Raw genomic sequence first — 16,434 nt, forward strand, 5'->3', positions numbered from 1 at the left:
GCAGCAGAAAAAGGCTCTGCTCCTTCTGATGGGAGCAGAAAAAGGCTCTGCTCCTTCTGATAGTAGCAGGGAAAGGCTCTCCTCCTTCTGATAGGAGCAGAAAGAAGGCTCTGCTCTTTCTAATGGGAGCAGAAAAAGGCTTTGATCTTTCTGTTAGGAGCAGGAAAAGGCTCTGCTCCTTCTGATAGCAGCAGGGAAAGGCTCTTCTCCTTCTGATAGGAGCAGAAAGAAGGCTTTGCTCTTTCTGATAGCAGCAGAAAAAGGCTCTCCCCCTTCTGATAGGAGCAGAAAGAAGGCTCTGCTCTTTCTGATGGGAGCAGAAAAAGGCTCTGCTCCTTCTGATAGGAGCAGAAAAAGGATCTCCTCCTTCTGATAGGAGCGGAACAAAGGCTCTGCTCTTTCTGATAGCAGCAGAAAAAAGCTCTCCTCCTTCTGATAGGAGCAGAAAGAAGGCTCTGCTCTTTCTGATGGGAGCAGAAAAAGGTTCTGCTCCGCTCCTTCTGATAGCAGCAGGGAAAGCTCTCCTCCTTCTGATGGAGCAGAAAAGGTTCTGCTCCTTCTGATAGCAGCAGGGAAAGGCTCTCCTCCTTCTGATAGGAGCAGAAACAAGGCTCTCCTCCTTCTGATAAGAGGAGAAAAAAGGCTCTGCTGTTTCTTATAGCAGCAGAAAAGGCTCTGCTCCTTCTGATAGGAGCAGAAAAAGACTCTGCTCCTTCTGATAGGAGCAGAAAGAAGGCTTTAAATTTTTTTTTAGAATTCCTAGGTACATCTGACTAAAAAATAAGTTTCTGACTGCTCTAGTACTGCCCAAGTGACTTTTTCTACACTGAAACAGCGTTAACGAACAAATAAACGTTCAAATGGGGATATAGACAGTGAAAACAGATACAAAAGTCTGGATATTTCGACCACATATACATCAGTCGTTATCAGCAGAAAAAAATGCAACTGCAACAAACGTCAGCAGCAACTGTTTTTCTGCTGATGACGACCGCTGTATATGTGGCTAAAGTATCCAGAGTTTTGTATCTGTTTTCACTGTCTGGTAAATGGACTCATCCCCATTTGAATGTTTATTTGTTCGTTAACGCTGTTTCCGCGTGGAAAAAGTCACTTGGACAGTACTAGAGCAGTCAGAAACTTACTTTGGCTTGAAAAAAGGCAAGAAAAAAAATTAAAAAAGGTCTTTGAATGCCGAGGGTATTTTGGAATTATGAGTAGGGAAACGGGGACTTAGGTAGGTTGTAAGAAGAGAGAGTTTTTTTTTATATTTTTTTTTTTATCATTTACCTCTTTAATTTCTTTTTTCTATAAAAAAGGAAAATAGTTTTTTGCTATTTATTTTAAGTTAAAGACCGGTAAGAAGATGCAGCTTCTCTAAGGGCTTATGACTTTTATGTGGTTGTTTAGTTTTTATATAATGTGGTTGTGCTATTTCTTTTTATGAAGTAAATTTTAAAGAAGTTTACTCTCCTATAAATCGCACAATCAATAATTTATAAATACATATTACAACTATTTCACTAGTTTTCTGTACTTTATGACGCCTCGAAAGACTGAGAAAAATACACCATCCCTATCTATTCAAAGCCTTCCTATCTAGTCTTCCTTCCTAGCCATCCCTATCATTACAACCCCCCAAGAAGTTTAAATTTCCTTTCCCACAGCCTCCTACGCCATTCGGGGCCACATACTTTTCGTTTGGCCGTAGTGGGTTGGCCGAAAAGGGCAATTTTAGGGATGATCTATTTTCTAGGAAAGGAATAACATGATTGGCTGGCGAAAAAACGTCACAAATGTAAGCAAATGGAAATAAAGCGCACTTTTCAACATGAAAGTTTAGTATAGTAGCCTCCCTTTTTCTCAATGTTAAAAGTGTGCTTTCATCCCATTGGTTTGCCTTGGGACGTATTAGGCAATCAAACTATTCCTTATTTCTGGGGACGAAAACTTTAGACTGACCGATAAAATACAATTCCTGAAGATATAAATTAATCCATAGGATACCATAGAAACCCCTCTCAAGCGAACTGCAGCAGAAGTGTGCCATCAAACCCCTTTTTTAATAGTCAGTAGACTAGATCACAGACTAGGCACATAGATCCACCTTTTTAAAACCATTGGCTCCTTTATAAGAAACATTAAGCTTGTAAAAAAAACGAAAAGTATTTAAATCGTGAAACAAGGTGGAGTGTTTTTGTTTCCAAATATTTTAAATTTGTAAAACATGGACATCAAAAGAAAAATATTCGCAAAGGCCATTAAGCAGCATATTAATCTCGACTGGATAGGCAAAGAACTGGAAGACTAAGGAAAATTGATTTTTTTTTTAATTTGTAAATTCCTTTGTGCCGTATTTTGTAAGTGTATCAAACAAGTAATCTTTTCCCTTTTTTATTGTAAAAATAATATAATTTAGCGTTTACTTTTGAGTGCTGCAATAGCTATTTTAAAAAACAAATTTGAACCTGGAGAAATTTTTGAAAATATAAAAGAGTCAGTAAAGATTGGTAATAAAGCCATTAGTCAAAACGACATCCTCGTAAAGACCAGTATCTTCAACAAAAAGTTTTTTGTTCTTTGCTAGGCTCCAGCTAAGAAAAGCCAAATAATGTTTCCTAGTAGGATACCTTTATTTACACATATCATGACACAAAGCCTCCTATCAAAGGGAGAAAATGTAGCGACTCTAGATAAACATAATAAAATAGTAAAACTAAACAATAAAACCTTCATTCAAAATCCACATTACTACTCAATTGTTTTCTTTTAGCGGAGCTACAAGTTATACTACTACTACTACTACTAACAACTCACCGCAGCACCAAGCCGCCTGAGACCAACACAGCTACGCACGCTCCTCCTCCACCCCAATCTATTCAAAGCCTCCCTTTTTACACCCACCCATGTAGTTCCCATTATAGGGAACTACAAGTTATAGGTGCTTAAATTCAAACTAAGATTTTTTTTAGCCTACTTATTAGCCTTCCTAATTTTGAGTTTTGTTTACGCTGACTTATTAGTAGATTGGGATGCTTCAACAAGTTTTAACGTTTTAATACCATGTTTAAGCGTTTGTGGAGCTAGTTACTATAGAGATTTCAAACCATGCTATTCATTCGAAATGCTACTAGACGGCCAGGCCAAACCAGTTTGCTTCCTTGGACGTCCATGTGTTGCAAATTCAAAATAATTCACCAAAAATGTGCTGCATTTTCGGGTGGAAAGCCAGCTTATTATTCGTATACATATACTTTCAAATGGAAGAAAACGATCCAACACTTCAGACTTCTTTAAAACTTCAAAACCATTACCTGTATCACAGCCATTTGAAATACCACCCATTTTCTCAGGTCTGGTGTGAACATAGAATAAATGCCTATAACCAAGGTCCTGGGATGCCCATATAAATCTGAAATTTTTTGAATCGTCTACAGGCCACAAATAAAGGCAATCATGAATCTGAAAAATACAATCAAGGTAAAAACATAGTAAATAAAATATCTTAATATCTAATATGAATAAAACTTAAATTGCCTAATTTTGCGCTTTATTAGAGGTTGTCCCCTTCACCTCCTAGTTTGACAGAGTTTCAAACAATAGTTTCAGCCATTGTCAGGTTTGTTTAAATTCTTGAATTGCCCGAACACGAGGAAAGTCAACACAAGCCGAAGTGAAATATTTAAACTTATTTTGTTTATTTTTAACGTATTATTATATATTATACTTAAAAAGTTTTTTTTTTAAATATGATAAAACATTATAATATTTGATAATATCTTGAAGTTATATGTATATAACTTCGCAGATGGCATCTATGGCTGCGCTCCCTTAAGACGTTGTCAAATAGAAGTTTATTGTTCGTTTACTGTTCTGAGAGGGGGGGGACTCAAATATTTGCACAAGACCAAAGATGATACGGCGTAAGCATTGCTGAAATTGATATTGCCTATTTATGCATTTTCTTGGAGCCTTTCTCCTTCTCCCTTCCAATCAGAATTTTCAACTCCAATTCCAAACACTACAATTCCAACACAGTGTCATTACTACATTATCATCAGGTTTGCTTAAACTCTAGAATTGTCTAAACACCAGAATAATGAAAACGTGCAGAAATGAAATTCCCAACATATATATCCTGACGTAGACAGGTCGTATCCAGAGGAAAGGGTTATGTGAGTTTTGAACCTACCACTCACCCCCCCCCCCCCAAAAAAAAAAATCCGAATCGTATAACTAACAAAATTGCACATAAACCAATTTTTTTATGAGTTTCTTTTGTACCCCTCTCCCAGAAAAAATATCCCTCCCCCCGAACGAAAATCCTGGTTACGCCTTTGCAGTATAGTTATGTCCTATAATCCATAAAACCCTGACAGCCTATAGCAAACACCAATTTCATTCTCTTACAAATAAGCCACATGGGGTGGTTGATTCGCTATTCAAGCTACAGAATCGTCTTAATTTTATTATTTTATTTATTTATTCTGTTGAATCACGTCTTTTTTTTTCTTTTTTTTTAATTTAAAAAAAACCCACCTTCTCTCCTCTCAGTGGTACTAACTTCTTTATTTCCGAAACTTATAACTACATTTATGTACCACCTACACTAAAAAAAACAAAAATAAATAAATAAAAAAAAACCTACAAAATTTTTTAACTTACATTATCATAACAATCAAACTATAAATTTGAGCAGTTAATACTTTACAGATTTCATTTGGGGGCATTCTACAACCAATTAACCAACATAAAAACAACATCTGCCTAGCCGCTTTGCAGGGTTCCCTTCCGGTATAGGGAACCCCTTCCACGGTGGCACCAACTAACAAACTCCAAGAAAAAACTTTATTTTGCCTCCAAAATCCCTCTGTTTACCTTATAATCCCATCCTCCCAAATTACTCTCTCTCTTACCTCAAAAACGCCCAAATAAAAAACTTTGTCTGAACATCATCTTACACAAACATACACTCAACACTTAGACAAATTTTTTCATTTTTATTTTTTTTTTTTATTTCTTCGTTTTCTAAAAACCCTTTTCAACTGCTCAAATTCAAAAAAAAAAAAAAAAAAAAAAAAAAAAAATTAAAAATTCATAAAATATATAATTAAAAAGTTATAAAAAAAAATTTAAATATATAAAACATATTTTAATAAATATTCATTTCAAAATATTTCTCAAATTTATTACTTATTCTCAAAAAATCTGCTTCTTTATCCAAAAACTTTTTAAAAATATCAATATTTATTTTTTCCTTCCTTTTTCTTCTACTACATACATACCGGCATAAATTTCCTACTATAAAACACACCATATTTTTCTTTTTATCCTCCATTTTTTCCCTTATATCTAACTTTATAATCCTTTTTTTATTCTCCTCACTTTCTATACTCACACCTAAATTTCTTACTATCTCAAAAACAAAATTAAAAATATTTTCATTTTTCTGACACTCCAAAAATTCATGAGATAGTCCATCTAGTACCACCTCTGAACAGAGGTGAAACCCTGGGTTTTCACTTCTAATAAACGCTCAATTCTATCTCTATACGGAATAATCCTATGTATTATCATAAACATAACTTCCCTCATCCTTGTTTCCATGGGAAAGCGTGGAGGCTACTAAATGCTGTTTCAAAATTTATAAAAGGTTCTTTTTCCTTTACATGATAAATTGGTTCATTTTCTGTCAATTTCAGCAAATTTCCAATTTCACGTTTTTCCATTTTTAATCACGTCTTAGAGCTCCACAAAACTGGGTAAAATGGAATGAATACTTACTGAGACCCAGTATTTATGAGTCAAGGTATGAAGGATGTAAGCAGTAGGCACTGACACATAAACATCAGGGACGGTTTCGGAAGAGCAGAAGCTTTCTAAGGCGATCACTACCAAATCAGCTCGCTTTTGAGAACGGTCCAATAAGATGCTATAAATGCTGGAAAAAAAAGAGCTTTAGGTTAATCCGATACTGTTAACCCTAAACAAGATTAGCGTTATTTTAAAATCAATTTGGATGAACCCTATTTTAGATTAGGCTGGGATTCACCTAGCCCTCCCCCCTCCCACCCCCACCGTTCATAATTACTAAGTTTTGAAACTGAGTATTATACTTTATAGCAAATAATAACAATACATACTTATGAATAAAGTAATTAAGACCGTAACTCTCGGCGAATAATTTTTTGGGGAAAATTGTATTTAATTAAGTCTAACTAAAAAACTTTAATAATTAAATAAAAACTGCATCAATTAACTAGCTAAAAATTGACTATCCAACTATTGCCTTATTTTTTTACGAAAATATATTTTAAGCTTTCATTTAGAGTTCCAAGCAGTTAAACTGTTTGTAAGTTTAACTTTCATGTAACTTACGTTCCATTGCGGAGACAAATATTATTGAAAACTACTTTGAAACTGTTATAATCTTTCAATAATGAAAGCGTATGTCAAGCAACTTACTTAGACTTGGATTTTTCCAGGTCTGGAGGCACCTTTCTCTAGACCTGGGAGATAGCTACCTTCCGAGCCACGCAATCCTGTGCCAGTGACCATTCACTCCTTTTCTAGGGAGCGGCATAGAATGACCTAGAATCTTACACCCGGGGGGGGGGGGTGGGTGTAAGATGTGTTTTTAAATCTAAAGTGGAAGGCAAATTTGACGTTTATACAATGAAAATACCAAAAAAGGGCATTTTCAAAATCTAGAGGGTCCCCCTAGATTTTGAAAATCTGTCCACTGACAAAACCTAGTATCTACAAAAAATTCGAATTTTAGTTAAGAGTAGATCCCGCCTAATTAGACCACGAGGAATCCAATGGTGCAAAAAAGATTATTTTCCGATGCTTAGTTTCCTTGATATTACCTAGTATCTACACAGGAGCTCACCACTGTTTTCGTGTCATATCTAGTATGTACATACTAGAAATCGACATTTACGCCAAAATATAGTATCTGACAAATTACATTTTATCAGTGAAAACAACCATTTTAAAGATACTCCAAAACAATAAAAATGGTCTTGCAAAAGCAGCAGCTTTAAAAAACAACGTTTTTGCCTTTTTCTCGGAACTTACTCAGATGTAGATACTAGGTTTTGTCGGAGGACAGCCAAGAGAAGGTTAGGAGACAATCCGGGGAATACATGCCCCTTCCCCAATTGATACAACAGACCTGTATCCTGTAGTCTCCCAGATCAGTGAACTGCTAACTTGTTTCTTAGGCAATACAACAGTCTTTTTTCGGCCATTCCAGATAAGATTCAAGATTCACAGCTGCAAAGTCCACCAAGAGTACGTTACAATCGTAGATTTTAAATCGTTACAATCGTATTACGTTACAAACGTAATCACATATTGACCTTCGAGTAATACCTAGAACATCTCCAAGCGTTATTTGGTTTAGAGATGTGCCATGAAAAGCACAATATCCACGTCACAGTTATCCTCTTGTATAATCACACTACCAAAATAGCAGAACTCAGTCACTTCATCAATATTGGTACCTCCCACTTGAGGGCACATGTCAAGGTCTGATCATGATAAGTATAAAAAAATAATTACTAGACATAAGCCAACTATTGCTTTTTTTTATTATTATTTTGTTGATCAAAAGCTGGCCTTTACCTTACAGGTCAGTTTAAAGTATACATTTGCACAAGAAATGATAGCAATAATCTGTCCCAGAGTGTAAGAAGGACTCAGAAAAGATATCGGTCATAAGTAAGTTTAAAATAGTTAGCAAATCAAAGCTTTGTCTACTTGAGTATCAATCAATAAGTTTATTACCCGGAAAAATACATGCTGTAACCACGAATTAAATAAAAAAGAAACAAAAATGGACAAAAACATAAACAAAACTCCTTCAAATCACAACAACTTAAAAAAGAAACAAACTTCACAAAAAAGAGAAAAAAAGCATCATCCGGTAACAATTTACAGAAAACCACTAAACAAGCTATTTGTCGGATACAACGGTTTCTAAACCACAATGGCTTTGATAGAATGTATGGCCCCATGAAAAAAAGACTAGGCGCCAGTTTTTGGGCCACAGAGGTACACCAAGTAAGAACTTTTCATACCGAAAAAACAAAGATCGCAGCGCCCTCTTATCCGAAATAATAAATACATTCCAAAAAGGTGACAGAGCAAGCAGGTGGGACACAGAATATGCATTGTAGATTTTCGGTAATATACTTCTTTTATGTTGAGCTTTCCACGGAACAAAGGAATCGTATGTCCTACGAAGCTTCGAACCAACAAATTCTAGTAAAAGCGATCGGATATGTCTCTAAATACTCCCAATAGGACGTCCCACATAATTGATGCCTGGCAATAGTTACTATCCAGGAAAGGCCGATTATGTGATTTACCAATCACAACAATCTCACACGTCAAAGCCTTAAATTTCAGTCCTATCTTCGTATATTTTATACAAAAAATTTAAAAATTTCCTTCATATTTTCAATACCCGATACCCGAAACAATATCTTTAATACCCGAAACAGTTCTACTTAGATTCCATATACCGTCCGCGTAATTCACAAGCGGCAGATCAGAGCTATGTTAAATAAATGTCATACAGACTTTCTTCTGAGCTTCCAGAACACTGTTGTTTTACAGTGGAGGTGAAGACACGCCCCCTTTCCTAATCCCTTTCTAGACACGTATTACTAAACCGTCCGACCGTTCTACCGTCCCGCGTATATTAGTATACAAACTGGATGACTTACTATTTATAAACATAGATTTGTTATCTGAATAAATGCCAGGCAGTATGGAAAAACACTGAAATACACAAGCAAGTTAACAAAAACCAGGTATCTGATCAACCGAGAGACGGAGAGGTAGAGACTCTAACTACTTTCGCCTGCTTCAAACACCCTAAGAAATTTTGGCTGTTGATACCAGTGGCGGATCCAGAGGGGGAGGGGGGGCGAGCCCCCCCCCCCCCCCCGAGCGTAGTCTAAAGTAGTGTAATTTACTTAATTAACTCAAGTTTGCGTTAATTTAACTTGCTCCTAACGCAAGTTTATCGGATAAACTTATTTTGTGCCCCCCTAAAAAAAAAATCCTGGATCCGCCCCTGGTTGATACAGAAGAAGACGCACAAAGTCCCACGGGGAATACGTGCTGTATGTAGACTAGTAAAAATTATAGTTGATTTTTTCAGCTTAATTTTAGCTAAAATATGGCCTTAAAATTTTAGTTAAGTGAACCTCTGCCTTGAATCTAGCCAATACTTTTATGACACGCAAGAATTTATGAATTTAAAAAACAAAAATGTCGACAGAAAAATTCTATCCGCAACAACTTTAGGATTACAAGGCCCCTCCCCTTTTTGCAAATGAACTAATTATACAAATATGACATGTTAGGGCAAAATGCTAACTGGTAAAAACTAGGAGGTAGACGAGCACGTGGCAAGCTTTAAAAGTTATCCATGAATTATCACCGGACCATTTTTTTTTTATTTTCAAAATTTTCTATTTCCGGGGAAGTGACCAAATAACACAAAAGATTTTCGCCTTGCAAATATAAAATTAGTGAGGGGAAAATTTTCGCCTTGTTCGGACAGTTAGTATTCGGCAGTGGTAGTTCTAGCCTCTTTTGCACCCGGGAAAAATCTTGATTAGTCCCCCCCACCCTGTCTCACAAAAATTTGTAGGCTAAATCTTTAACAAAATTTTCATTTATTAACAGATTTTTATTAATTTAAATCTGACTTTTCTTGCTTTATATGGGAAAGATGAAAAATTCGGATTCAATTTGCTTGCTTACTTTTTTATTTATTTATTACCCGTCAAAGAAAAGGTACAAAAGACGGAGTATCAATAAAAAAGAAAAAACACAAAAAAAAACATCGAAGAAATTACAAAGACAAGAAACAAAAACTCAATTATAAACTGCACTGCAGGTACGTAACATATTTTACTTTTTAAACTCCCAAGTAACATAACATATAACGTAACATATTTTACTTTTTAAACTCCCAAGTAACATAACATATAACGTAACATATTTTACTTTTTAAACTCCCAAGTAACATAACATATAACGTAACATATTTTACTTTTTAAACTCCCAAGTAACATAACATATAACGTAACATAGTAACGTAACATATTTTACTTTTTAAACTCCCAAGTAACATAACATATAACGTAACATAGTAACGTAACATATTTTACTTTTTAAACTCCCAAGTAACATAACATATAACGTAACATAGTAACGTAACATATTTTACTTTTTAAACTCCCAAGTAACATAACATATAACGTAACATAGTAACGTAACATATTTTACTTTTTAAACTCCCAAGTACTGAACAAACAGAAGCAATATGAGCATCGTTGCATCAAGCCACAATTGGTAAAAGATTAGGCCAAATAATCATCAGTGAATAAAAATATACAGTAGATAATCATATCAACTTGTCTAAATATGACAAGAAACGTTAAAACAATTAAACGACACTATCATCCGCTGGTCTTGAATTTAGATCACTCTCAACAAATGGTTCATTCACTCCGATATACATAAATATCAGAAACAAGGAAATTATTCAATCACGGATTTTTTTTTTTCTTCATTACATAAAATAAAATGCTGAAAAGAATGGATAATTAATTAACAGTTAAATTATTAGTAATATACGCAATATATTATCAGAACAAAATTGAGACCAAGGTTGAGAATATCAAACGTGACATAAAATGGACTCTTCCAAAAAGAGACTAAATGATCATTCAATTTAAAATTGCAACAATTACAATTGTTAACCCAATTACAGCTGACTTAACAACTAAATAAGCAACCGACGATAAAATTATAAGTCTTTATTTATTTGTAACCCGTCTACAACAAAAGGAAAACACAGACGGACTTACTGCCAACTGCACCCTCTACTTTATTTTAATAACAATAAAATTTCAAAAATTACAAAATAATTATAAATGTTAAATTATTTATTTAAAATTTTGAGCCCCTAAAAATTCTGCGCCTGGGGCAAGCGTCCCATTTGTGATCCCCCCCCCCCCCAAAAAAAAACCACCTCTGGTCTTCAGAAGCACTGACAAAAACACTTTAATGCAAAGTCTGAAAAAGTCAAAGACTCCAAGATAATTCTTCCGCCTTTATGTGTGGGGGAGGGGGTATCCTCCAATCACGGGTGGGGGACATAGCTTTAAAATTTTTCAATTATACCCTTTATAAATTTTAATTATTTAGAATCTAAAAGGAAGCAAGCTCTTTTAGTCTGGAATTTTTACAAGACGCAGCTTATCCTTTGCCCTAAGGTTTTAATGGGTTTTTTTTTCTTACCTAAAACGGTAGTCAATTTTACAGAAGTAATTTTAAAAAGGAAAATATATTCTTAGATAATAGAAAAAAAAATATTAAGGGATGGGATTTGAAATTTGGAGCCCTGAAGGGCGATATGCTCCCCTTGACGAAGCTTCGACTACTCTGGTTTATAGCTTTTGGTCTAACATCGAACTTGACAGGTTTGACTCGATATGGAAGTGGACTCGAAGTCGCAATCGACTCGAAGCTGATAGCTCCGACTATTCTGATTTATAGCTTTTGCTTCAACCCGAAGATCATTCTTCTCTATCCCTCACGTTGGACCAGGATTTTATAATAGTTTACCAAATGAATTATTAGTTGAAGAAAATATTACTAGTTTTAGGAGTAGGTTAAAATCTCTGTGTTTTGAAGAGCATAATATTTCTTAGCAATTCTCTCTCGAGTGGTTTCTAGCTGCATTTTTTGTGGTTTTGAGGTTTGGGTGGTAGTGAGAGAACGGTGATAATTAGTTACAGTTTGTTTTTTTATTTATGAGTCGCACTAAGTTGCAGGAGGTTATGCCGTGCCTTTTCTGTACTATTTAGTAATATTTTCTGTTGTGGATAGTGATGTAAATATCAGGGTTTTTTTTGAAGGGTGTACAGTTTAAACAAGTTTGCTTCTGGCAGTTGATTTATTCATTTATGTAATGCAAATAAAACCACTTATTATTATTATATTATTCATATTCTTAAGGTTTTTAGTTATGATGTAAACGTCATAAGAAATTTCAAAATTCATTGGGAGAAAAGTACAAAAGAGTCACATTTTCATGTCAAAGTTTTCTAAGTTGGTAAGATCAAGTTCGGCCCATTCGGCCAGAAAATAATGTAGATCCCTCAAGTTCGGCCCATTCAGCCGAAAAATAATTTAAATCCAATCGATAAAACTAGTAATGGCCACGTTCGGCCCATTCAGTTCGCCCCATTCAGCCAAAAAATAATTTAGATCCAATCGATAAGTCTTGTAATGGCCACGTTCGGCCCATTAAGCAAAAAACTAATGTAGATCTATCAAGTTCGACCCATTCGGCCAAAAAATTATTTAAATCATATCGATAAGACTTGTAATGGCCAACTTCGGCCCATTCAGCCAAAAACTAATGTAGATCCATCAAGTTCGGCCCCTTCGGCCAAAAAATAATTTAGATCCAGTCGATAAGTCTTGTAATGGCCACGTTCGGCCTATTCAGCCAAAAACTAATGTAGATCCATCAAGTTCGGCCCATTCGGCCAAAAAATAATTTAGATCCAATGGATAAGACTAGTAATGGCCGATGAGACTTGCGCACATAAGTCATATTTTGTTATTCTTAAACATTAAAATCAAGGCCGTATTCAGGGAGGGGTTAGGAGGGTTGAACATCCTCCCCCTCCAAAATGTGTTCGGACTCCTGAAACGTAACGAAAATGCAATTAACAAATTTTTGATGCGTTTTAAAGTTTTTTGTAACCCCCTCCGGAAAAAAAAATCCAGGATACGGCCTTGATTGAAAACCAAAATTAATGAACTGTAAAACTGAATTAAAAATTTTGAGAAATTTATATTTTTTTAAGCACGAAGCGAGGGATAAGGAACTAAAACAGCTAAAAAATTCGAAGAATTTCTATAATCCATCACCATCTTTTTGATGAGTTTTCATTTTTACTAAGATATATTCGCATAAGAAGTACTTGAAACAAGGAACGAGGTCGAGGAAATTTAAAAAACATGGGATTTCAAACTGAAATCTATCATAATAATTCACGAAGTAAATTAACACTGGAATTCAGCAATGTCAGTTGCTTAGTTAAAAAGTTGTTTTAGTTAAATTCTTAGCAAATCAAAAGTTTCGACAGTAGTCGAAGCATGCGGCTTCAAGCTGACGACTAATACACTGATATTTTTCCATGAAATAAAGGGGCCACAAAAATATTGAAATATTAATTAAAATTCCGAAAATTTACTTTAGGAAATTTCTTTAAGCCAAATTAGGAAACACTACTTTAGGAAAGTCATGGCCAAATCAGATGTGGGACCCACCTGGGGTTCAGAAAGTTTGGACACTGATGGGCAACCCAGTGGCTCCTGCTTGCAGAGGAGCTGGAATAAGACCCCACTACATGGCCCAAAGAAGTCTCAAATATCCTCAATGCCAAGCAAGGTGGGAACGCCTGATTTCCACCACAAGTACAAAAAGTGCAAGCCTACGCAGTGACTGTCATAATAGAACAGAATTTAAACTTAATTTAATTTAAGTTTATTTAAGTTTTTATTTAGATTTCGGTAATCCATCCTGTTTTATCGATTGAAGGAATAGACAAATTTTTTGAATTTCTGCGATAGTCCAAATTTTTTCTTTTCTTTACAAATCCCTTACTGAGTCTAACCCACAATGTCCATTTTCCTAGTTATCCAACATCATTTATTATCAGTTTCCAGCATATTTAATTCCCATTTCATTATATAATTATATATATTTTGTCATTTTTTCTTATTTTGTGTAATTATAGTTATAGTTTTAAGTCTTTTTGTTCTTAGCTAAGTTTGAACGAAATATCTTTCTCGGTTTTTAATTCCCTAATACCTCGGATTTTTTAAGTGGTTGCACCCCAAATATCCCTCAATTCTCATATATTTATTGTCAAAAGATGAATATTGTAAAAACCGTGATATTTCTTTATCTTTTTTTTGTATAAATTTCCTTGTTCTTATTCTACTTCAATTAATAGTCCTTGCTCGTCAACTGTCTAGGACCAAATGAAAAGCGAGTCGTCCCCGAAGAGTCCTTTGTCCAGTAGATTGTCCTTTTCGGCCAACCGCCTAGGGCTAAACGGAAAGCAGGTCGGCCTCGTCTGGGGTGGGAGGATGTCATGAGGGAAGGCTTAAAGGAAACGGGAACTTTTTCGGAGGGTGTACAGAGGGAGGCTTTGAATAGATAGAGATGGAGGAGGAGCGTACGTAGCTGTATTGGCCTCAGACAGCTTGGTGTTGCAGTAAGTTTGCTAGCAGTAGTAGTAGTCTTTCAATTGTATATCTAATTTTTCAATTAATACTTAATCTACTAAATCAAAGACCTGATGGTTCAATAATATACCACTATGAAACTGGTATATTAAACCCTTTTCCCAAAAGAACTATTATATACAGGCTTTTCATTAAAATGGACAAATTTTATTGTTTTCCTAACCACTACTTCCATGCTTAATTTGCTGAACAGAAGACTTGACAGTTCAATGTTATGTACTAGGTAACCATCACAGGATTAGCCCAGGAATTCTTATACACAGATCTTCAACCAAAAATTACGTAGAACACAAAGTATTTATTACACATTAAAATAAAATGGCTCATCTATATATCAGCTTCCAGATTACAATAATATACTTGTTTATTTATTTTTGTGTTATAGAACACAAAAAAAGTATTTAATGGTCAATTTAAGACAATGTCTCTACTTAATTCTCTCACCTAAGCCTGGCTCATCTATATATCAGCTTCCAGATTACAATCATATACTTATTTATTTATTTTTGTGTTATAGAACACAAAAAAAGTATTTAATGGTCAATTTAAGACAATGCCTCTACTTATTTCTCTCACCTAAGACTGGCTCATCTATATATCAGCTTCCAGATTACAATCATATGCTTATTTATTTATTTTTGTGTTATAGAACACAAAAAAAGTATTTAATGGTCAATTTAAGACAATGCCTCTACTTAATTCTCTCACCTAAGACTGGCTCATCTATATATCAGCTTCCAGATTACAATCATATACTTATTTATTTATATCCAAGGTTGGAAAATTTATGCACAGAGTTGGAAAGTGAACTCCTTTTCATAATAGTTCAACTATCCTGCTTTTATATTAACATTGTGGAATGAATAGAATCTCGATCTGGGGGCAAAAATTAACGCTTTTTTGCAGCCCCCCTCCCCTCGGCCCCTGAAAAAATCATCCAATGTACCTTCCCCTTAGAATTTTACCCGCCAGTATTAAATATTTAAACATATTAGGGACTAACTCACTATTTTCCTTCTGGGGTCCACCCAACTCTGACTAGATATTCCATATTTGGGAATAGTACATCAAATGACTGTGCTAAATCACTAATCACAAGCGAGCATACTTCATCGTTATCGTTCAAACAAAATGACAGAAGACGCAACCGGGACTTTGCATTTGCTGTGCCAACACCAGGAAACCTAGAAAGGAAAAATGATATGAAGCGTCTGTAACCAGCTGCCTTCCCAAGGCATCCTTGATGCAGCATTGAAATAAAAAGTGAAACTTCAGCGTGAAAAAAGAGTGGGGGAGGGGTCCTAATATAGGTACAATTTTGTTATATTTAATTGCTAATGTCACTTCTTACATTCATCTGAAAAACAACACTTTTATTTGTAATAATTTCCTTCATTTTCAGATCATATACAGTTTTATTTTCATATTTGAAGGGGATTCCTGTCCCACCCCAGCCCTCAATCCCTATACTAAAGTTTAACTTTCTATAATAATGCTTCATGATTTAAATGAGTCAGCTGGGTGCATTTGAGTCAAACAATAAGCTGGGTTTATCCTAAATATGAGAATGGTCGCATCTTCCCTTAACCCTTTATAACTGTTTCATCATAATGCTACCTTTTCACCAGCGCCCTTATGAGAAGAGATACTTTTTTTCGTAGTCCTTACTGAAACCCTGAGTTTTCTAGTTTTTTTGTGGTGCTGGTAGAAGGTTGACTGAAAAAATCTACTTTGAGGTAATTAGAATAGATGGCGATACTGTTTAAACGGAAATTGTATGTTTTAAATTTCTAGGGCGTGCACTTTACGTTGATATATAGAACTGCAATAAACTAGGTCAAACAATGTTTTATTTATGCTAAACTCAAGTACCCACCACTGGCTGGTACATACCTTCAACAAATTTGAATCCAAAGTATACACAATTATGTTATGGTAACATAAAATAGTTTCCATATATTCAAGCACCAAAAACGCGAAATGGAATCGAAAAAAAAGTTTGAAGTGGCATTCCTAAGGATGTGTCATAATATTCTGTGGGGAGAGGGGCAGTTCTTGTTCTGCAAAATTTGTACA

At 35.0% G+C, this 16,434-nt stretch overlaps 1 protein-coding gene across 1 annotated transcript in view; it reads right to left on the reverse strand.

Moving 5' to 3' along the window:
* The window catches only part of LOC148939689 (dipeptidyl peptidase 8), a 95,749-nt gene that overhangs the window by 31,823 nt on the left and 47,492 nt on the right, over positions 1-16,434 (reverse strand). The window contains exons 6-8 of the mRNA XM_089107190.1: positions 15,366-15,542; positions 5,785-5,941; positions 3,315-3,462 (exon numbers count right to left, since the gene is read on the reverse strand). Of these exons, the coding sequence (XP_088963316.1) occupies positions 3,315-3,462; positions 5,785-5,941; positions 15,366-15,542 (482 nt within the window). The remainder of the gene's footprint in view (positions 1-3,314; positions 3,463-5,784; positions 5,942-15,365; positions 15,543-16,434) is intronic.

This window comes from Artemia sp. Qi Xiang Cuo, chromosome 21 (genome assembly GCF_049724085.1).
Source record: "Artemia sp. Qi Xiang Cuo chromosome 21, ASM4972408v1, whole genome shotgun sequence".
Classification (NCBI taxonomy): Eukaryota; Metazoa; Arthropoda; class Branchiopoda; order Anostraca; family Artemiidae; genus Artemia; species Artemia sp. Qi Xiang Cuo.